Below are 23,687 nucleotides of genomic sequence, written 5' to 3' on the forward strand. Positions count from 1 at the left end.
TAATTTTGGCACCTTTGCTGCAAAAGCAGGATAGGATAGCAAGACCAGAAAATAGACTGTCTAGTGAGCTGTAATGAATATGTGGGGACAGTTTTGGAAAGTGGTAGACTCTCCCTGAGGACTGGCTGCTGCAGTTCAGGGAGTACTGCTGACTGAAGAGACATTCCTACAGGTTGGTCCAGGAGGCATGGTTTTCCTGCCTTTGCACTGGTAAAGATAGGCTACAATTTCCCTGTCCAGGGTAAGAGAACAGAGTGGGTTAAGTTCTTCTCTTTGGTTCCTACATTTTCTCCATGAGGTATACACTCAAAACATTTTCGTGCAAATCCAAATGACCTCTAAACTGACACAAATCTAGTATAAATCATCTGTGAGTAAAAATTAGAATGAACAAGTTGGTAAAAGCATTAATAGCTATTTTCCTTGCAACATCGTTTTCCAAAGTTAAGGATAAATGCTGAATTTGTATTATATGGTTTTTATTCCTTTCTATTCAACTCTACATTCTAATTGAATTTTCTACATTATAGCTACAAACAAAAATATTCAGTATCATAATTTCTCAAAACTAAATTTCACCATTCTTTCAAAGAGGTTTAGTCTCCCATCTGCTTCTAAAATAAGTACAGATCAGACTTGCCAATCTCACAGTTATTAGCTCTCTCTCATTTCTGATTGGGATCTTTAGCAACTTGAGGTTTAACACAGTACTAAAAATCTTTTTATAACACTTACATTGATTGAAAATGATGGTTTCTCCCAAGAATGTTGCATTTTTGAAACGATTCCACACAGCTGGTTAACCTGCCTATTTGTGCTTTTAATAAGGTCTTGCAAACCCTATAATAATAAAAAACATTTTAGTATCTCCAATTTCAAAATAAAAGTAGCATATAAGAAAATACCATTAAGCCAAATTTTAACTGCTAGAAAAAAAATTCTCAAGTTGTCATAAATTCCTTGTTTCCCACTTGATATCTGGTTACTGGTGACATAAGGAGCCCAACCTCTTGTACAACTACTCCATGTCACACAGGCATTTTAAGAAGCTTTAATTTCAGAAAGTAAATGTACCACAATTCCTATAACCATTACATTTATGATGGAGTCATTTTACATCAAAGAAGGTGTTATTTTATGAAAGATATTTTCTCATCTGCTAAAAAACCGAAGAGCTTCTTTCCACATGATGGCGGCATGAACTAATAGGCAGTGAGCATTCCACTCTGGAAAGAACAGTGAGCCAAATAAAACAGACGTGACTGTTAGCTTCAAAGTATTTTAAAAGCATGTTATCAACAATTAACCTCGTAAAGTCTTTGAGTACACATTCCCTATATGCCAATCAGGTATGCGACTGATAAAACCTGAAATACACAGAAATTTCATTCAGGCAAAAAAATACACTTAAATAAGAGGCTAGGACCATTTCCTCATTCATTCATTCCAATAAACATTTATTGAGGGCCTACCACCTGTCAGAACTACTATACTAGATGCTGGGAACATAGACATTAAGAAAAAAAAAACAGCTCCTATCCTAACCAACTCCCATTTTAGTTGGAGAGAGGGACAAGTAAAGAGATGATTTCAACAGAGAAAGTGATTGGCAGCCTGGAGCAGTGGTTCTCAAAGTGTGGACCATTGACCAGCAGCATCAGTCTCACCTACTAGCTTGTTGGAAATGCAAAATCTCTCACCCCAGACCTAAGGAACTGGGAACTCAGAGAGTGGGGCAGTGATCTTTGTTTTTACAAGCCTCCCAGGTGATTCTGATGCACGATTCAAGCCTGAGATCCACTGGCCTATAGCACTGAGGTAAGTAATGCAGGCTCTAGGGGAACACGGTTGAGTTTAAATACTACAGTTCTGCCATATTGTTTCTGTGACCTTGGTCAAGTTACTTTACTTCTCTGTGCTTTGATATCTTCATTTATAGAATTAGGATGAAAATCTCAGAATTCTCTTGAAGACTAAATAAGGTGCTATAGTATTATGTTCATATTAACATAATAGTAACTACTATATGATGACTGGCCCAACAGTGCTCAGTCATCTATTATTATTCTTATTACCAGTGACATGACACAGGTAAGAACGGGAAGTTAAGTGTGCACAGAAAAAAGGGACCTAACTCAGGCTAGCAGTCATGGCAGGTTTTTCAGAGAAGATATCTGTATTGAGAATTAAAAGATGAGAAATTGCTCTCCAGGGGAAGATGCATGGAAGGGCAAACAGGGCAGAAGAAAAAGCATATTCAGAAATATCAAAGCATGAATAAGCATATTATATTTAGGAAATGATTTAAAGTTTAGTGCAAAGTATGAGATTTAGAGGGAAAAGTGCTGGGAAAGGAGGCTGGGGAGACAAGTTGTATCATAGTTAGATTTCTACCCTGAGAGCAATAGAAACTCAAGCATGGGAAAGACATGAGGCAGACTCATTTTTAGAAAAGATTAAAATGAAAATAATGAGGGTCTAGATCAAGGTCATGATGGTTAAGATGGAAAAGAAACTGGTTTTTATGATACTAAGAAGAAGGAACCATCAGGACTTGGTAAATTGGAAAAAGGGGAAGAAACTAGTCAAGGACAATGTCTGGATTTCTGGCTTAAACAATTAAGGAAATGATGGTACTTAACTTGAGGGAGGGCATGTAGAATAGATGATTTTGTACATTTAACTGCCTGCTGGAGAACATTATAGAGTTCTCCAGCAGGCAGTTAGACACATGCATGATTCTGGGGCTGTGGAGAGCAGCATAGGCTAAAGTCATAGATTTGAAAGTCAGAACTGTACTGAATCAAAACCTTTGGTGAATAGGGAATGGTTCAAGTAGATTCAGACTGAGCAAAGGAGCAATTGTAAAAAACAAATAAACTTAGAAAAGAAAGATGTAATTTCAAAAACAGAAGAACACTTATAACAATCCAAATCGTATGCTCAAAGAGATTCAGGTTGATATCACACATCAATAAAACAAGACTATAACACTATAAAATAAAGACAATCAGAAAATAAAAACAAATTACTGAAAAATTTAAATATGATTTACTCTGCCAAAAAACATTAATAGAACATCAGGAAAATAAAGTCAAGGGTATTTCTCAGAATACCGTGCATAGGTAGGTCAAAGAGCCAGAAAATGAGATAAACATTAAGCAACATGGATGATGTAGAAATTGTCACATCCAATTAGAAGTCATTCCAGATAGAGGGAATGGAGTGTATGGAAAGGAGGAAATGGAGAAAAAAAATTCTACCAGAGCGAAAAACTGACACAAGAAGGGAGGGGCAAGATGGCGTAGAGCATAGAAGCGTTGTTCATCTCTTCTTGGAAACACACCAGAAATGTGAAGAACCACAGAGCAAACAACAAGCAGAGTCACCTGGGGTCTGTATGAACAGAGGCATTGCAACTAGGGAGAGACATAAAAAATCACCCTGTAACCATAGGACAGGGCAGAGACCTAAGGCTGCCCGGTCCCATGTGGCTAAGTGAGCCAGAGGCTGTGATAGCTACAGCCGGCAGATGCAGACATTCCTCTTAAAGGGGCCATGACAGCAACGGAACATTAGCGGTGACAGACTTGCTTGGTCTGAGCTCCAACGCCAGTTCACCTGCTCGGGAGGCACCAGGGACATAAGGGGGCATGCTGAGTTGTCGGGCTTCAGGGAAGGACTGGAGGTGAGATTTTCTCCCAGAAAGAAGTGTTGGCAATATCCATTGATCCTCTGTTGAGCCCTCCCCCTTCCCAGTGTGCAGACTCAACACCACCATAGCTGAGACATCATTGAACTCTGCTCATCACAAATTGCAGCTTTACCAAAGCCACATCTAGTAGGATCCTTGACATGCCCTGTGCTCCTTGATGAGCAGCTCAAAGCCCCACACCGGTGGCACCCGGCCTTAGTTCCTGGCATGGCCTCCTGAGGCAACTATAAACACAGCACAGATATCAGATTTCTTGGTGAATCTTAACAGGTGGCCCCGGAGGGGCACAGGCTGGGACTAAACTTGGCCTGCACCTGGACCCCTCTCGGACTGTGCCACTGGACATCTACTACACAAAGCCACACTAATGAGACCGGGGAGACTCAGGAGCTTTGCTTAGTACATAGAAACAGACACAGAAAAGCAGCCCAAATAGAGAGACAAAGAAGTATGTCCCATATGAAAGAACAGAACAGAGCTCCAGGAAAAATGGAATCAAGCAAACTACCAGATGCAGAGCTCAAAACACTGGTTATATAGATGCTCAATGAACTTAGGGGATGAGTAGATGAACTCAGTGAGAACTTCAACAAAGAAATAAAAAAAACCCATAAAAATAGAGATGGAAATTATACAAGGGAACCATCAGAAATGAAGAATACAAAATCTGAGATGAGCGTATATTAGAGAGAATCAACAGAGTGGAGAAAGTGGAGGATTGAATCACTGATATATAAAAGATGGAGTAGCGGAGGACACCCAATTAGAATGGCAACCAAAAACAGAATCCAAAATAATAAAGATAATTTAAGGAGCCTATTGGATAACATCAAATGTAACAATATTTGCATTATAGTGGTACCAGAAGGAGACAACAGAGAGCAAGAAGTTGAAAACCTCCCTAACCTGGTAAAGGAAATAGACATACAAAATCTTTGACGTGATGAAAACCCAGGGTCTACAACCAAGAATACTTAATCCAGCAAAGCTATCATTTAGAGTTGAAGCCCGATAAAAATAAGCTAAACGAATTTATCACCACCAAGCCAGTATTATAGGAAATATTGGAAAGACTTCTTTAAGAAGGAAAAATATGTATCAAAAATAGGAAAAAAGAATGGTAACAACTACATTCCTATCAATAAGTACCTTAAATGGAAAAGAATTAAGTGCTCCATCGGATTAAAAATGGTGGCGTGAGAGAAATTCCCAGATCGCTCCCCTTGAAACAACAATAAGCTGAACACCTAAAACTCAACAAAAAACATCCAAACTGTACACCAGCACATCTGAGCATGGGATCTGTGCATAAAAGCTACCACAGGTCAGAACCCTGGGTGTCAGGCAGTGGACTGGGAGGAACAAAGAAGCTGCCTCGTGCAGCTGGAGCTCCCTATAGGAGGAGGGGGAGGGGAGAAGGAGTGGTGGTTTCCCTGAACAGCCCTACCTGAGAGTGCTGTGAGTTCCATGTGGCCAGCGGCAGTGCCCAGTGATCAGGGCAGAAGGCAGAGAAACAAGGATGGCAGAAAAGTGGGAACAGCAGAGAAACAACAGTTGATTTTTACTAGTCACAGTTGGACTTCTCAGCACAAACCTTGCAAGCCAGAAAGGAGTGGAATCAAATATTCAAACTATTAAATGAAAAGAACTACCAGCCAAGGATAATGCATCCAGCCAAGCTCTCCTTTAGATATGAAGGTGAAATAAAGACCTTTCCAGACATACAAAAATTGAGGGAATTCTCCACTATGAGGCCTGCACTACAGGAAATACTGAAAGGGGTCAGCTCACTTAAAATAAAATACAAAAAAAAGGCCTGCACCTGGAGGGATGGATCCTAGGCAAGTTTGTTGACTGTGGGGAGAGGAATCGAGACAGAAGAATTTCTGCTCCACACCTTCTAATTTCTCCATTTAAAAAAGAGGCGAGGATTGGGGTGTCTGGAGTTCGTGGGGGATGGAACAGGGAGCTGACTAGAGAGCTGCTGAAGGATTACAGGGCAGCAGACGGGTCCCAGCAGAAATCTTCCCCTCTGCTTCCCAGCCTGGACAAGACCGAGGTTCTCCTAAAGAGGATACGGGGATAGGAAGAAAAAGAAAAGATGGAAGTGCTGCACCGTGTGGTCCAGACTGATGAGGAAAGAAGCTGAAGAAAGGAGACAGCTAGCACATCAGGAGAAACAGAGTGGGTCCCTTATACCCCATTTCAGGGGTGACTCTGGAACCTGAGCATTTCTTAACGTAGTTGCTATACCCCACCGCATCCACATCCTGCGTGACCGCTCAGAAGGCCCTGGCAGAGCAGTGTCCACCTAGGTCGTCATGGATGCTTATGCGAGGCAAGCCTGGGGTATAGCCCTGCTCAAAATCAGAGCCCCCTCCCTCCCCACTACAGCCCACCCTCTGTACATCCTTCCCCAGAAGACTCGGTATATTCCCTTTAACCATTGTACTTCTGTTCTCAGTGATAATGATGATAAAGACTCACAAAAATATTCTTTACTTTTCAAAGTAGCTTATTTTATTCAAGACAGAAATACTTCTTAAAAAAGAAACTTTCATTACCTCTAGGGTGTGCTACTCACAAAATCCTTGATAATTACATACTTTTATCAATCTTTACCAACATGCTAATTTTTACAAAATTCCCGTAAAACTATGTAAGATATACTCTTGTAAAAACATTAGTAGGCTGCGATTGTTTCAATTGAGATATCTTGACATGCACTTACATACTAAATAATATGCACATACTAAATTTTATCCAAATTAGGCAATTTCTTTTAAAGATTTTATAGAGAAAATTAATTCAATATTGAGAAATCTAGATGAAAAAAAACAACAATATTTGAGCAGTTTTGGTTGTTCTTTTTTTTAGCTACAATAGTCATTATTTTTATTTTACATTTTTATTATTTTACCTAGGGATGCTATTCCAAATAGAATTTTTTTTAATGTATCACAGTGGAGTGATAATCATACAGAACTTAGTAGAGCAAAATTTCTATTAATAGTAAAATGACATCAAATGAGGTAAAGAAAAATTTAGATCAATATTTTGGAAAACTACATTTAGGAGACATAACATTCATACCTCACAAGAGCGTTGGAGTTTCATAAGTTGGTTTCGATGATCTTCACCAGAGAAAATGTCAGATGCATTTCCCTATTAAAATTATAAAAATAAATAGTTAATGCTTCATAGCACTAAGAGCCAAATTAAGCACTTGAAAAAAAATAACACTTTATATATCTATTTTAATTGTTTCTTTTTCACCTACATTCCAAAAAGATTTAGGAAGTCTCAGAAAGAGATAAAGTAAAACCAAAATCCACATTCATGTGAGAATGTAAAGGTAAGAGCTGATTAAAAGGGGGTGTGGGTAAGGAAAGAAGTTTTATATAAGAATCCAGGTTTAATAAAAGCTGCTAAGTATCAGTATGAACACAGTTTATAATATATATAAAAAGTATTATAGAAATATAGATTTATGTGTATGGATAGATTATTATACACACATTTCTTTCCTAGCTCTGTCCACTAAGAGGGCCTCAGATCAATGACACAAGAGTAGCAGTGAACACATATAGTATACAGATCTTGGTTTCAAAGTACCACTCTGCACTAAAAGGAACCAGAGCTCTTTGGAGAGAGATGAATTCTAGGGCTGTGACAGGGAAAATATAAATGAGCCTAGAACATCTAATGATGTCAAAAAATAATAAAATGCCCAGAAAAAGTAGAAGCATGTCAAAAGGCAACAGGAACCAACTGGAAACAGCTCCCAATAGCCAATGCTAGAAAACTTCATCAATAAAATAATTATAAATTGGATTATTACTCAAAAAATATAATAAATGCCATTTATTGTATTAATAAATGTAATTAATAAATGTAATAAACATAAATTTATTGTATTATAATAAATGTAATGCCATTTATTGTCCATATTAATATAAAATATATAATTGAATAAATAAATAAATGAGAAAGAAAGGACAGCTCTTCCTTACAAATGAATTCTAATTAATACAAAGGAATGAGAGAAATTCAGAGTCACTATTAGGCAAACACCACGATAGTGAATGTTGCAGGTAAAATCCGTGAGCTAACTCAACCAGTGGGCAAAAACTTGAGAAGCAACAGTATATTTGCATAGTCTCGAAGTACCCATCCACCCAATATATTTATTAATTACAAAGGAAAAAACAGTAACTTTACAGGGCAAAAATCCAAAAGACATCATGTTAACCAAGTGATCAACGTTAACATCACCAGCAAAAAGATATGTGGACACCATGTACTTCTGATATGATTCACTGAAGAGACAATATCATTTTGTGCTGTTCTTGCAAAAAATGCATAATCTCAATCTATTCAAGAGAAAATATCAGACATACCAAAATTGAGAGATATTTTACAAAATAACTGATGAGTACACTCATCAAAAATGTCAAGGCCATGAGAGAAAAGTAAAGAATGAAGAATTGTCACAGACTGGAAGAAACTAAGGAGACACAACTAAAGTCTATATGGGATACCGGATTGTATGCTGGAATAGAAAAAGGACAGGAGAAGGAGGGATAGTGGTGAAATTCAAACAAGGACTGCAGTTGATATCCTGGTTTTGAAAACTGCACTGTGGTTATACAATTACCATAATTTTAAGTTATACAGGTAAATTAAGATTAAGGGCAGTTGTCTGGAGTGTATACATGATAACTCTAAAATTTTTGCAACTCTTCTGTAAATCTGAAATTATTTCAAAAATTAGAAAAGATACTGAACAGGGTACAAAACTTCTATGAACTTCCTATTAGATAAGGAAAACAGGGAAATAAAATGGTTAAGTGTTCACTGTCTTGTTAGGTGTTCACTGTTAAGGAAGCGAAGCATACAAATTCACAAGAGAGAAATATTTCTTGAGCTCATGACTTCAGTGTAACTCCACAGTATATGAAGGCTAAAAGGAATTTAAATCATTTTTCTTTATGATAGTAAATATGAATATACTTGGCAATTAGCAATTAATATACATAAATATTCAGTCTAATATATATGTATTGGAGAAAAAAAATGGCATAGATGATAGAGGCTCTGTTCATCCCTCTGGCAACCAAATAGAAGTTGTGATGGAAACAAGGAGCAGCAGCAAGAGAAAATCGCCTGGGGTGAACAAGCCATACAACTAGAGAGCAATCCAAGAAAGCAACCTGCAATGGCAGAAGGTAGGACAGGAAGAGGACGCTGGGCTGCCTGGTCCCAAGTGGCTGAATGACATGGAGGCTGTGGCAGCAGAAGCCTCTTAAAGGGGCTGCAAATGCATGTTCGTGGTGACGGACCTGCTTGCTCTGAGCACCAGTGCCAATTCCGCTGTGCCCAGGGGGCACTGGGGACTTACAGGGAGATATTGTCGGAGTGAGGACCCAAGTGAGATTCACTCTGTACAGAAGTGCCGGCAGTATCCATTGTTCTCTATTGAGCCCTCCCGCTTCCTTGTGTGCGGACACAGTGCTGCCATAGCCGTGACTTCATCAAACTGGATAACAGAGGTCGCTCGCCCAGAGGATCCCCTGAAACCCCGCCTCCCCCAACTTGCAGCCCCACCCAAGCCACATTCATGTGTATCCTCAGCAAGTCAGGTGCTCCTTGCTGAGACTCACACTGGAGGCATCTGGTCTCGGTTTCTGATGTGGCCTTTTGAGGCAACTATAAGCTCAGCATCTGTGGATTGCTTGCTGACTCTTAACAGGTGACCCTGGAGGGGTAGAAGCTTGAGCTAAGTTTGGCATGCAGCTGAACTCCTCTCAGGACTGTGACACTGGACACCTATTTCACAAATCCTCACTAATAAGACCAGGAGACTTAGGAGCTTTGCTTAGTACATAGAAACAGACACAGAAAGGCAGCCAAAATGGGAAGACAAAGAAGCAGAAACCATAGGAGAGAACAGAACAGAGATCCAGATATAATGGAGTCAAGTAATCTAACAGATGCAGAGTTCAAAACATTGGTTATAAAGATGCTCAATGGACTTTTGGTTAAATTCAGTGAGAACTTCAACAAAGAGATTTAAAAACAAAACATAAAAAATGGAAATGGAAATTATAAAAGGGAACCAGTCTGAAATGAAGAACACATTATCTGAGATGAGAAGTATATTAAATGGAATAAACAAAGTGAATAAAGAGGAGGATCAAATGCCTTATATAGAGGACAGGAAAGCCAAGGACATGCAATCAGAACAGCAAGAGATAAGATGCCAAGACTTTAAAAATAATTTAAGGAGAATATGGGACATTATTAAGGGTCCAAATATCCATCTGATCAGCGTAACTGAAGAAAATCAAGATGCTGAACAGCCGTTTGAAGAAATAATGATGGAAAGCTTCCCAACCTGGTGAAGAAAATGGACATAAAACCCCAGGAAGCTCAGAGAATTCCAAAAATCAGGGATCCAAAGAGGCCCACACCAAGACACATCATCATTAAAATGCCAAAGGTTAAATACAAAGAAAGAATATTAAAAGCAGCAAGAGAAAAACAGATAGTTACTTATAAGGGAAAACCCATAAGACTGGCAGCTGATTTCTCAAAAGAAATTATGCAGGACAGAAGGGCTTAGCACAAAATATTCAACATTATGAAAACCCAAGATCTACAACCAAGAATGATTTATCCAGCAAAGCTATCATTTAGAGTTGAAGGACAGATAAAGAGCTTTCTAGACAAAAATAAGCTAAAGGAATTTATCACCACCAAGCCAGTATTACAGGAAATGTTGGAGGGATTTCTTTAAGAAGAAAAATCATGTATCCAAAACAAATAAAGAATGGTAACAACTACATTCCTATCAATAAGTACCTTAAATGGAAAAGAATTAAGTGCTCCAACAAAAAGATAGAGTAGTTGAAAGGATAAGAAAACAAGACCCCTACATATGAAAAGGAAGGGGATGGAAAAAGATATTGCTTTGGTGGACCTAGAAGGTATTTAAGTCAGACAAAGATAAACACTATATGATTTCACTTATATGTGGAATCTAAGGAATAAAAAGAACAAACTAATCAAAAACAGACTCACAAATATAGTGGATAATTTGGTGCTGGACAGAGGGGAAAGGGGTTAGGGGGATGGGAGAATGGGGTGAAGGGTTAAAGAAGTACAAATTAGTAGCTGATGGATGGTCACAGGGGTGGAAGCATGGCATAGGGAATGCAGTTAGCATTAATACATTGGTTAGGTGGAGGGTCATGGGAGTTAGGAAGCAATTGGGGGGATCGTTTTACAAACTATATAGATGTCTAATCAATGTACTGTATACATGAAACTAATTAAAATAAATTAATTAAAAAATATATAGATACATATGTATTAATAATGCTTCCACCTTTTTCATAATCATGTTCTTGCCTAGAGAAGATTTATTAATAAACCAAAAGGAAAAATGAAAGAAAGAAAGGTTTAAGACTTTAATTTCACTTTCAAGCAGAACCAAAGGCCTAAAGTACCTCTGCCCATTGCAAATACTACAGCAGCAAGAAAAGATACTTGCAGAACTGTTTCCTCATTAAACCAACTATACTAAAGGCACCATTTTCACCAAGCTTAACCGTTACATACTTCAGGGTAGGACAGACTAGTCTTCCAATAATCTAGTACCAAAAGTGCTTTAAAAGGAAGTACTTTTAACTGCAAACAAAGAACCAAATGTTATATGGCTTTTGATTTTCAAATAATCCAACAGTGACACTTTGTGGACAAAAGAGGAAACTTAAGCACCTATTTTTCTTAATAAATTAATCTCTAATTAAATCCTTTTCCAGACTAAAACAGGATAAAATAGGTAAATAGACAGCAAATAACGATTACATTTAAGTATAATAACTCTTTATTCTAAGGATGAATTGCAGACTATATGAATAATTTAAATATAAATATATCAGGTAGGCTTCTAGTCAAAATGGTGGAGTAGGTTAACATATACTTACCTCCTCCTCTCACAATCACATCAAAATTACAACTAAACCATCATTAGGAGTTGCCTAAAGTCTAGCTGAACAGAAGTTCTACAACTGGGGACACAGAAGAGGCCACCTCAAAACTGGTAGAAAGGGCAGAGACCTGGAACGAGCTGGTCCCACACCCACGTGTAGTGGTTGAGGATCAGAAAAAATATCTCAGCTGCGAGGGTCCCCTTGGAGGAGTGAGAGGTCCTGGCTCCACACTGGGCTCCCCGGCTCTGGGTTTCAGTACCAGGAAGAGAAGTCCCCACAACTTCTGGCTGTAAAAACCAGCAGAGATTGTGGCTGAGTGAAGAGTGAGACAGAGGGCGGTGGGAATAGCAGAGATTTCTCTTAAGGGGCCTGTGCGCAGACTTAATAACTGACAGACTCAGTCACTCTGAGCTCCAGTGCTGGAGCAGCAGCTTGAAAGGCACCAGAGACATACAGGGAGGAACTGAGTTATCTGGCTTCAAGGTGAGGGCTGGAGAGGCAGCTTTCTCCCAGACAGAAGTACTGGCAGAGGCCATTGTTCCTTTGTTGAGCCCTCCCTACTCCCAGCATGCAGATGCAGGTGGTAGCATGTCTGAGTCAAGGTCAACTTGGCTAACACAGGTCACCCTGCCCAGTTGATTCCCTGAGACCCTGCCCACCCAACATGCAGGCCCACCCAAGCCACTTCCAGTGGCTTTTCCATACAAATAGTCTGTCTGGGCTCATGCTGCAGACTTTCCTAACATTTCTCAAAGGTTCGCAAACCCAAACAAGCACCATCTGGCCTTGGCGTGCCCTGTACCTCTTGCTGTGCAGCCCTAAGTGCAGCCCCAAGTCCAGCATAGGCAGCAGCTGCCCTCAGTTCATGGCTTGGTCTCTCAAGGTACCTCCAAGCCCAGCATAGGTGGTGGCCATCTGTAGATTGCTTTGTGATTCTTGCAAGGTGACCCTAGGCAGGGCACAGGCTGCAGCTAAACTTGAGCTGCAGCAGGGCCCCTCCCAGGAGGCCCCAGAGCCAGCACGCCCACTGGCCTGCTTCAGATCAAGCCAGAGCACCACCCAGGGCTACATCTGAGGATGACACACCCAAGGGCAAACTGGGCAGGCGCCACAGCCCTGCTAAAGTGAATCCTGCTCCATAGGGTCAGCCTCTCACCGGCCAGTCCTCACAACCAATCAGCCCGAGAATCAATCCCTCCCACTGATGTGCAGAGCAACCAAAAGTCAACTACAATAGGAAGCAGGCACACACAAGACACACACCTGGAGAACCCGGCTCAGCTGACCAGGTAGATTGCACCAGTGGGCCCCACAGAACACCTACTACATAGAGCCACCCTACTAAGACTGGGAGACATAGCAGCTCTACCTAATACATGGAAGCAAAAACAGGAGGGGCATCCAAAATGAGGAGACAAAGAAACATGTCCCACATGAAAGAACAGAACAAAGCTCCAGAAAAAGAATTCAACAAAATGGAGAAAAGCAATCTAACAGACACAGAGTTCAAAACACTGGTTATAAGGATGCTCAATGAACTTAGGGGAAGAGTAGATGAACTCAGTGAGAACTTAAAACAAAGAGATATAAATAAAAATGGAGATAGGAAACATAAAAAAGAACTAGTCAGAAATGAAGAATACAATAAATGAAATGAAGAATACATTAGAGGGAATCAACAGTAGATTAGACAAAGCAGAGGATCAACTCAGCAATTTAGAAGATAAGGTCGCAGAAAACACTCAACCTAACAGCAACAAGAAAAAAAATCCAAAAAATTGAGGATAGTTTATGGGGCCTCTGGGACTACATCTACCATACCAACATTTGCATCATAGAGATACCAGGAGAATAGAGAGCAAGTAACTGAAAACCTATTTGAAGAAATAATGACGGAAAAGTTCCCTAATCTGGCAAAGGAAATAGACATACAAGCCCAGAAAGCACAGAGAGTCCCAAACAAGACATATCATCATTAAAATGCCAAAGGTTAAAGACAAAGAGAATCTTAAAAGCAACAAGAGAAAAGCAGTTAGTTACCTACAAGGGAGCTCCCATAAGACTAGCAGCTGATTTTCAACAGAAACTTTGCAGGCCAGAAGGGATTGGCAGGAAATACCTGAAGTGATGAAAAGCAAGGACCTACAACCAAGATTAGTCTACCCAGCAAAGTTATCATTTAGAATCAAATGACAGATAAAGAGCTTCTTAGACAAGAAAAAAGAAAAAGAGTTCATCAACACCAAACTAGTATTATAAGAAATGTTAGAGGGACTTCTTTAAGAATAAAAAAAGACTGAAAACATGAATAATAAAATGGCAATAAGTACACACCTATCAACAATGACTTTAAATATAAATGGATTAAATGCTCCAATCAAAAGATAAGGTGGCTGAATGGATAAGAGAACAAGACCCTTATATACACTGCTTACAAGAAACTCGCTTCAGATCAAAAACACACAGATTGAAAGAAAAAGGATGGAAAAAGATATTTCATGAAAATAGAAATGGAAAAAAAAAGCTAGGATAATAACACTTTACCAGACAAAACAGACTTTAAAACGAAAGCTATAACAAGAGACAAAGAAGGACCCAGTAATCCCATTTCTGGATATTCATCTGAAGAAATCCAAAACAGTACTTTCGAAGGGACAGGTGAATCCATATGTTCACTGCAGCATTATTTACAATAGCCAAGTTATATTAAGGCAACCTGAATGTCCATTAATGGATGAATGGAAAAAGAGGTGGTACATATATACGATGAAATAATACTCAGCCATGAAAAAGAATGAAATCTTTCCATTTGCAACAACATGGATGGACCTAGAGGGTATTGTGCTGAGTGGAGTAAGTCAGAGAGAGAAAGACAAATGCCATATGATTTCACTCACAAGTGGAATCCAAGCAAAATAAACAAAACAGAAACAAACTCATAGATACAGAGAACATTTTGAGGGTTACCATATGGGTGGAGGATTTAGAGGTGAGTGAAAAAGGAGAAGGGATTAGAAGTACAATTTGGTAGTTACAAAACAGTCATGGGGATGTAAAGTACAGCATAAGGAATATCGTCAATAATATTGTAATAAATGCGTATGGTGTCAGATGAGTACTAGATTTATTGGGATGATCACTTCATAAGTTATATGAATGACTAATTACCATGTTATACACTTGAAACTAATATGAGATTTATGCCAACTGTAACTGAAATTTTTTAAATTATTTTTAAAAAACATATCAAGTAGTTATTAATATCTTTGTTTTCAAAATTACCTGAATTAGCCCTATATTACAAAATTAGCAAAAATTATATGGAATTATAATACAGATTAATTATAAAAACAATAATGCCATCTTACTCTTGTATAGTGCTCTATGCTTTTTAAAGTACTTTCACATAGTTATGTCAGGAACCATGGCTCTTGGTAGGCAATTAACATTATCCCCAAAGATGAAAATATTGGAGCTAACAGAAATTAAGAGAATTGCCTATAATACTTACGTGGTATTATTATCCTCAATCTTATGTAAGGAAATAAATGCATTTTCTGTTAAGTCAAATTATATATAGTTTAATAATCTATTTTATTCAACTTCAGAGATGAAAAAGCATAGCAGAATATGATGGAAATGTAAAACAGTACAACCACTTCGGAAAACCATATGGCGGTTTTTGATAAACTTTCATCTGCCCTGTGACCCAGTATTTCCACTCCTGAGTATTTACCCAAGTTAAATGTAAACATATGGTCACTAAGAGACTACATAATAATGTTCATAGTCACTTTACCCATAGTGGCCAGAAACTGGAAACAACTCAAATGTCCATCAAAAGGAGAATGAATAAACAAATTATGGCTATTCCCACAATGGCATATTGCTCAGCAATAAACAAGAATGAAATACTGCTACAACCAGATGATTCTCCAAAATATTATTCTAAGGAAAAGAGACTGTAACACAAAAGAGTGTGTACTGTATGATTCTATTTATATTAAGTTCTATAAGCAGTCAAAACTAATCTATGATTAAAAAAGATCAGAATAATATTGCTCAAAGGTTTGGGGAGGGTGGGGACTTATGAGAAAGAAGTATGAGGCAACTTTCTGCAATGATGGAAATGTTCTTTATCTTGATGGGGGTAGGTATACATATTTGTCAAAACTCATTCAGCTATATACTTTAGATCTGTGCATTTTACTGTATGAAATTAAACTCACTTTTTAAAAAAAAAAGCAGAATTAAAAAAATAAAGATTTTAACTTTACTATACAAACCATATCATCTTCTTTCGAATCAGAGAATTGTCTGTTTTTGCACGGTGGGATAAACTCCACTTCTGCTGAGTTGGGGTTACATGTTTTTAAATTTGCTGGATGGTTCATTTGTGAAACTGGTTGGTTACTTAGCTCTGCTAAACCTTCAACTCCTGAAAAGCAACACATAAAAAAGTTAATTCACATATTTACAACCTTAATAAATTTAATATGGATACGTTCTCAGAATGCCAACTCAAATTGAATTGGAGTCCTGGCTGAATTTTAGTGAAAGCAATTTGTTTTTATAATTTAAATAATTATCTAAACTGACTCAAGAAAAAATAGAAAATCTCACCAGATCTATAACAAGTAAAGTAATTGAATCGGTCATCACAAACCCCCCCAGCAAAGAAAAGGCCTGGACTATAGGGCTTTTACTGGTAGATTCTACCAAACATTTAAAGAATTAACAACGATCCTACTCAAACTTTTCCAAAAAAACTGAAGAGCATATACTTCCTAAATCATTCTATGAGGCCAGAATTACTCTGATACTAAAGTCAGATAAAGACATTACAAGAAAAGAAAATTATAGGCCAATATCTGTTATAGATATAGATGAAAAAATCCTCAACAAAACATTAACCAATCTAATCCAACAGCATATTAGGATTAGCTACCATGACCAAGGCGGATTTATCTCAGGAATGCAAGGGTAGTTCTACATAAGAAAACTCATCAATGTAATACATCACATTAATAAAACCAAGGGGAAAAAAACTATGATCTCAATTGATCAGAAAAGGCATTTGACAAAAATCCAACACCATTTCATTATAAAAATTCTCAAAAAAACTAGGAACAGAGGGAAAATTTCACAACCTGATAAAGAGTACTTATGAAAACCCACAGCTAACACTATATTCAATGTTGAATGACTGAAAGCTTTCCTCCTATGCTTAGGAACAAGACAAGGGTGCCTACTTTCACCACTGGTATCAACATTATACTGAAAATTCTAGCTAGAGCTATTAGGCTGTTTAATGCTACTAAATTGTACACTTACAAAAGGTTAAAATGAAAACAATGATGTATGTATATTTCACCACAACAAAAACAATATTTACCTGACTACCTTTACTGAAATCTCCTATTCTGAATTTTTCTGTTAGATAAATAAAAGGGATCAGACTATATATAAATACTGCTCTGCAACCTCCTTTTTTTTTCACTAAATGTGCATTGGTCTTTCCAAACCAATACCTTTAGATATACTAAAACCACTTTAACAGCTTCTTAGTTTCCTATCATGCAGACAGGCCACGATTCATTTAACCAGTCGCTGATTCATGGATATTCGAATTACTTCTGAAGCTTTGCTCTTGCAAAAAACACTGCTGAACAGTCTTGCACTTGTGCAAGTAGTTCTATGGGATAAATTCCTAGAAGTAGAAATGATAAAAAAATGGGTATCCACATTTGAAAATTCTTCTCTTGTTCATTTCCACTAAGGAGTACTGTTGGAGTCAGCCAGATATAACACACGAAGGAAGTATCTGCTGGTCTTGCACATATTTTTAGAACCAGAACAAATAACAAGTGGTATCAAAAGGGTTTTTGGCATCAGTTAGATCAGAGTTCCACAAACTATAGCCTGTAGACCAAATCCACCTTACCACTTGTTTTTTGGTATAGCCTACAAGCTAAGATTTTTTTACATCTTTAAATGATTTAAAAAATAAAAAAACAAAAGAATATTTCATTGAAATAGAAAAATTATAAGAAATTCAAATTTCAGTGTCTATAAGTTTTACTGAAACATAGCTACACTCATCAATTTATGTACAGGCTGTTTTTATGCTTCAATAGCAGAGTGGAGTAGTGACAGAGCCCTTATGGCTGCAAAGCCTAAGATATTTACTATCTGGCCCTTTACAGAAAGGTTGCCAATCTCTAAACTAAGCAAACATTTCAAATTTTAAAGAGTAGGAAACCCAGTTCTCTAAGCAAAAGGCAAAGAACAAATTGTCATATAGCTACTGAAGAAATGGCCCAAGGGGTTAATGTCTCTTGGCTCTCTGTATACAAGTGAGGTGAATGGCCTCACATTTCCATCACTGTGGTTGAGAAGCAACCATTGAAAGGACAAGTAGCTATGGCAGTTCTGGAAGCAGGACTCCATTTCCCATGGACTCTTTTTGGGGTATTAATGTAAATGGTGCTATTTTTAATATCAAGTTCTAATTGTTTATTGCTGGTATACAGAAAAAGGATTCACTTTTGCATATTAACCTAGTATCCTACAATCTTGCTATAATTGCTTATTAGTTCCAGGAGTTTTTTGTTGATTCTCTGAGACCTTCCATGTCATTTGTTCCAGGAACCCTTGAATTTATGTGTTTCCCATAAATTCAGCTTTTACTTTGTCACCACAGTTATAATTATAATTGCCAAGCACAAATTTTTCAGAGAAAGAATATGTTCTTCATAATGCTTTCTGAGGCTACTTCCCCACCCTCTGTAGAGCAAAAATAGAAAAGGAAAATGACAAAGCTTAAATGAAGGAAAAATGCAAGCACAAGTAAACATTATGGCCCTCTGCTAATTACTAATTAACATAAAACACGTAGGTATATTTAAGCAATTTACTGGAAAAAGGGATCAGAAGCAAAATTTCAGAGGAGGAAATTTAACAAAATTACCATATGACATTTGGTATGGTGGCTGATAGTTATCAGTGCTGCCTTGAAAATCTGGTTGTGTGGTCACCATGCTATCAGTGGAATCTGTGTTCTCAGTAGACTCTGTTTCAGAATCTTCTATTATCACAACGTCATCATCATCTTCATTATTGTTGTTATCACTGTCATCGTCAATAGTTACAACGATATAATCTAAGAATAAAAACAGAGAAAGTTTAGGTTAGATACCACGTTAAATAAACAGTTTCTAGAGGAAACTACCTTATAAAGTTATGGATTATTTAAAAAATATATTTTAGCTGAAAAATTACATTAAATATTTTCATATCTCTAATCATTGCAAGCTAGCTAAGAAATCAATTGCTTAGTATGAAGTTTTGAGATATATATGTATGTTTATATGTATGTATACAGACACAGATAGTATTATTTTTAGTACTTCTGATTTTATAGAGCAATAAATTTCTTCTCATTTAAAAAACATGAAGACCTGGCCCATGCTATTATATGTTCAATGATATATTTTTAACTTTTATTTATTTTTTATCTGGATTAAAATTTTTATTTTTATTGAAGTAAAATCCACACAACATAAAATTAACCATTTTAAAGTGAACAGGTCAGTGACATTAAGTACATTCACAATGTTGGGGAACCACCACATTTATCTAGTTACGAAACATTTTCATCATCCCAAAATAAACCCTATACCCATTTAAGCAGTTATTAGTTTCAAGTATACAGTATATTGGTTAGACATTTATATAGTTTATGAAATGATCCTCCCAATTACTCTATCACCCATCTGGCTCTACATATAGCCATTACAATACTAGTGACTACATTCCCTATGCTGTACTCTCCATCCTTGTGTGTTTTTATCTTTTAAATTATATAAATGATGCTACATAACCAGACTCTGTGATGACCATGAACTTCCAAATTTGTTCTCTAAGTTAATATTAATCATTATAATAATAAATCATGCAGAAATAAAGTACAAAAGTAAATGTTGCTATAAAGCAAATTAAATTCATACTGAATCTCACAAAATGTGAGATGGCCACGAAAAAACTAGATGTGAAATATCAACTCAGTAAACCATTTAAACGAATATGAAAAATAGCATGTTATGCAAAATATATATAAATGAGCTTTATTTCTTAAAGTTGGCCTGAAAAAGAATAGTAACTTGAAGTATTGCATTGCATATAGCTTAGATTCAATACATTTATTTGAACTAGAATAAAATATTAGAATAAAGTAATTAGCTAGTGTGAGGGGTGTGGCGGTGTGTAAATGGTGCTAGATTGAGAATCACATGATGTAGGTTCCAATTCAGGCTCTAGAGGCAGCCTCAAAACTGACTCGAGCTTGTGTCCTGCTTTATAAAATACCACGCAGAAAAGGTATGTGTAAAATCACTACTTATAAACCTTAAACCAGTTTACCACTTCATGTTATAAAACTCTAGAGCAGTCCGAATTCAGAAAGAGTTGGGTTGAGGAGGGAATGAAGTGATCCCCAACAGACTAAGTTGGAGCCTTTTTTTTAATCAAACGACCGTGCTTTACTTAAAGAAGGCTTCCCCTGCTTTACCGAGGTCCTCACATATTTCGGTATTCCATGACCTCTGCATCAGGCTCTATACGCGGAGACTTCTCCACACCCACATTTTTATTTTCTTTTTCCTCATTTACGTATTTACAATAAAACAGCAAGCCCGCACTATCTGTTTTTGACCAAACGTGGTTACCATCAAAGCCTCAAAATCAACATCTCGATCTCAGATGTTATAATGAATCAACTCGTTAGTTCATCGATCCTTTAAACTCAAAATTCTATATACAGTCTGAGAGTCTTGGTCCTTCCTGGACTCCTACCTCCTCCAACAGGAAAAAAAAAAGGATAAAAGACCAACACAGTCCCAGAAAGTCAGCACCAGTTACTCAATAAGCGGCCAATATAAGCTAATAGGCAGTAGCACCCTTCGAGAGGCTGTGGGAACCACCTCGAATCACGCCACCGCGGCGCTGCTGAAATTTGAGGCTGCAAAGTGCAGACCGCTCGCAAGGGGCGGTGCTCAGCAGCGGCTTGAGGGGGTGCCCACGAGGCCTTGAAAAAAGTTCAAAAAACAAGTGCGGCCTAATGGACCAGCTCTGAAGCCGTCCTCTGGAGGGCACCAGAAACGCACTGCGGTGGCCCAGCCTCCGGAGCAGAGATGGCGGAGATTGTTTCACGACCACTAGGTGGGTACTGGAAAGAATCTCGGCCCTCGTGCAGAAACCAGGCCCCGACACTCCGAACGCTAGCGCCATGAGCAGTGTCACCTCGAGCCCCTGGGACACCTTGAACCCCCAAAATGCAGTGAGCCCCAGATCACCCCCGACCCTGGGACGCCATAAACCTGAGCGGCGCTACGAGCGCCAGGTTCACCTCGAGTCCCTAGGACTCCAAAAACCTGAGCGGCGCCACGAGCGCCAGGTTCTCCTCGAGACACTAGGACGCCATAAACCTGAGTGGCGCCACGAGCGTCGAGATCGCCTCGAGTCCCTAGGACGCCATAAACCTGAGCGGCGCCACGAGCGTCGAGATCGCCTCGAGTCCCTAGGATTCCATAAACCTGAGCGGCGCCACGAGCGCCAGGTTCTCCTCGAGACACTAGGACGCCATAAACCTGAGTGGCACCACGAGCGCCAGGTTCTCCTCGAGTCCCTAGGACGCCATAAACCTGAGCGGCGCCACGAGCGTCGAGATCGCCTCGAGTCCCTAGGACGCCATAAACCTGAGCGGCGCCACGAGCGCCAGGTTCTCCTCGAGTCCCTAGGACGCCATAAACCTGAGCGGCGCCACGAGCGTCGAGATCGCCTCGAGTCCCTAGGATTCCATAAACCTGAGCGGCGCCACGAGCGTCGAGATCGCCTCGAGTCCCTAGGATTCCATAAACCTGAGCGGCGCCACGAACGCCAGGTTCTCCTCGAGTCCCTAGGATTCCATAAACCTGAGCGGCGCCACGAGCCCGAGATTCACCTCGAGTCCCTAGGACTCCATAAACCTGAGCGGTGCCACGAGCGCCAGGGTCACGTCAAACCGCTATAACGCCACAAACCTGAGGCGCCATGAGCCCCGAGATCACCTCGAACCGCTATAACGGCACAAACCTGAGGCGCCATGAGCCCCGAGATCACCTCGAACCGCTATAACGGCACAAACCTGAGGCGCCATGAGCCCCAAAATCACCTCGAACCGCTATAACGGCACAAACCTGAGGCGCCATGAGCCCCAGGATCACGTCGAGTCCCTGAGACGCCATTAACCCTAAAGATGCCGCGAGCATCTGGGACGCCATAAACACCGTGGAAACCACAAATTCCTAGGACACATCGAGCCCAGGGGACACCCTAGACCCAGGGCTAGATCCTGCCCACCACATCTACATTCCCACACTGACTTATAGGGGTACGACGGACAGGCCTTGGCCGATGACCAACCAATCCCACGGTGGCCTGTGTAGCCCTCTAGGTGGATTCGGTGCCAATCCTCCCAGACCCGTTCCCCAGACCGTGTGAGAAAAGAGGCATAAGTTAGTGGGGCAGTTTCGGGGAGGGTCCCTTACCCTGTTCCTCAGACATCGTGAGGCAGAAGATAGGCTCCGAGCGTCTCAGGAGCGGTGTCTGCGCTGCGGCTGGAGTGCGACTTCACCCACCGAACGACTGCGGCAGACTGACGCACGAGACCGAAGGCGCAGGACTCGAAGCCTAAGAGACGTTTCTGCGGCTGCGCAGTGGCACTGCGCCAGGGTGGGGGGTGGGGGGCAGGGATGACGTCAAGTGTGACGCTTTGCCGCCCCCGCTATATTCGTATGTTTCTAAACATATATATTCATATGTTTTTTAAAGTGTACTTAACATATATGTATATATATATAAACCGGTAGCCACCAGTGTAATTCCGCTCTTCTGAAAATGCTCTTCACACGTAACACATCGTTAAAAAGTGTAGAATGTAAGAGATTTGAATTCAGACTTTCTAATGTTTTCCGGGTTATATATTCAGGCCCAATGCCAGCTATGAAACAAATCCGAAAATAATCCAACTTTTAAAATGTGCCCCTAATAAGGCCCACTAAATCCATGTCACCCTTCAGCTGTAGTGCTTTGTACTTGCCATTTTCCAAACAACTGTGTGCTTCATTCCTCCATAAAATAATAATAGCTATGATTTACCGAGCGCTCACCAAGCCAGCCATTAAACACGTCTGATCTTATGTGGTCCTTATGTAAGATGTCGGTATTATTGTTCCATTTCAAAGATGAGAACTGAGGCTCAGAGAGTTTAACGTTAACTTGCTCAAAGCCAGGCAGGGTTACGATTTGAACACCCGCATCACCCCCTACTCTACTGCACAGAATCACATGCCCTATGTTATTCTACCTCCCACTCAATTGCTTCTGGAAAAGTTTCATATCTTTCAAAGTCTGTTCAGTGCTACATCTGTTCTAATAATACGTACACCAGCGCACTTCCCTATACCTCACTGGTAAGAATGAGTAGCTTCTTCTCTAGGATTCTGCGGCGGGTTACCTTCACCTCCTTTTAGCATTTGAATCACTTTGCCTGATATTAGAAATCTTTGTCGAGCCAGTTTTTCCCCAGAGCAGCCATGAGCAAATGGAACTAGGTGTCGAACGTGCGGCTAGCTGAGCCGGCATTCCTGGCCGGCTTCGAGGAACTGCGGGTTACGAGAAGAGCCCGTAACCAAGAGAATCTAGCCTCAGCTCTCAGATGGAAATTGCGATCACAGTGACAAAGAAGATAAACAGCCCCAAATGGTAATTTTAAAAAAGGGAGACCTATAAGTTGAAGAAGTCATGAAAATTAAAGCAGAAATAAAAACTGCCAAAGCAGATGAAGAACTAGCATCAGTTGATGGAAGAGCCATGTGCAGAAAACCAGTCAAGCATTCCCAAGATAAAAAATATTCAGGTTTAACAGTAAGCTCAAA

The 23,687-nt window shown here is 39.4% G+C and overlaps 1 protein-coding gene across 1 annotated transcript in view; it reads right to left on the reverse strand.

Moving 5' to 3' along the window:
* Window positions 1-21,000, reverse strand: part of BEND2 (BEN domain containing 2) — a 48,346-nt gene extending 27,346 nt beyond the window's left edge. The window contains 4 exon segments of the mRNA XM_011363049.1: window positions 6,809-6,880; window positions 15,999-16,150; window positions 18,683-18,874; window positions 20,670-21,000. Of these exon segments, the coding sequence (XP_011361351.1) occupies window positions 6,809-6,880; window positions 15,999-16,150; window positions 18,683-18,874; window positions 20,670-21,000 (747 nt within the window).
* Window positions 21,001-23,687: the final 2,687 nt, after the last annotated feature.

Source organism: Pteropus vampyrus, unplaced genomic scaffold (assembly GCF_000151845.1).
Source record: "Pteropus vampyrus isolate Shadow unplaced genomic scaffold, Pvam_2.0 Scaffold81, whole genome shotgun sequence".
Taxonomy (NCBI): Eukaryota; Metazoa; Chordata; class Mammalia; order Chiroptera; family Pteropodidae; genus Pteropus; species Pteropus vampyrus.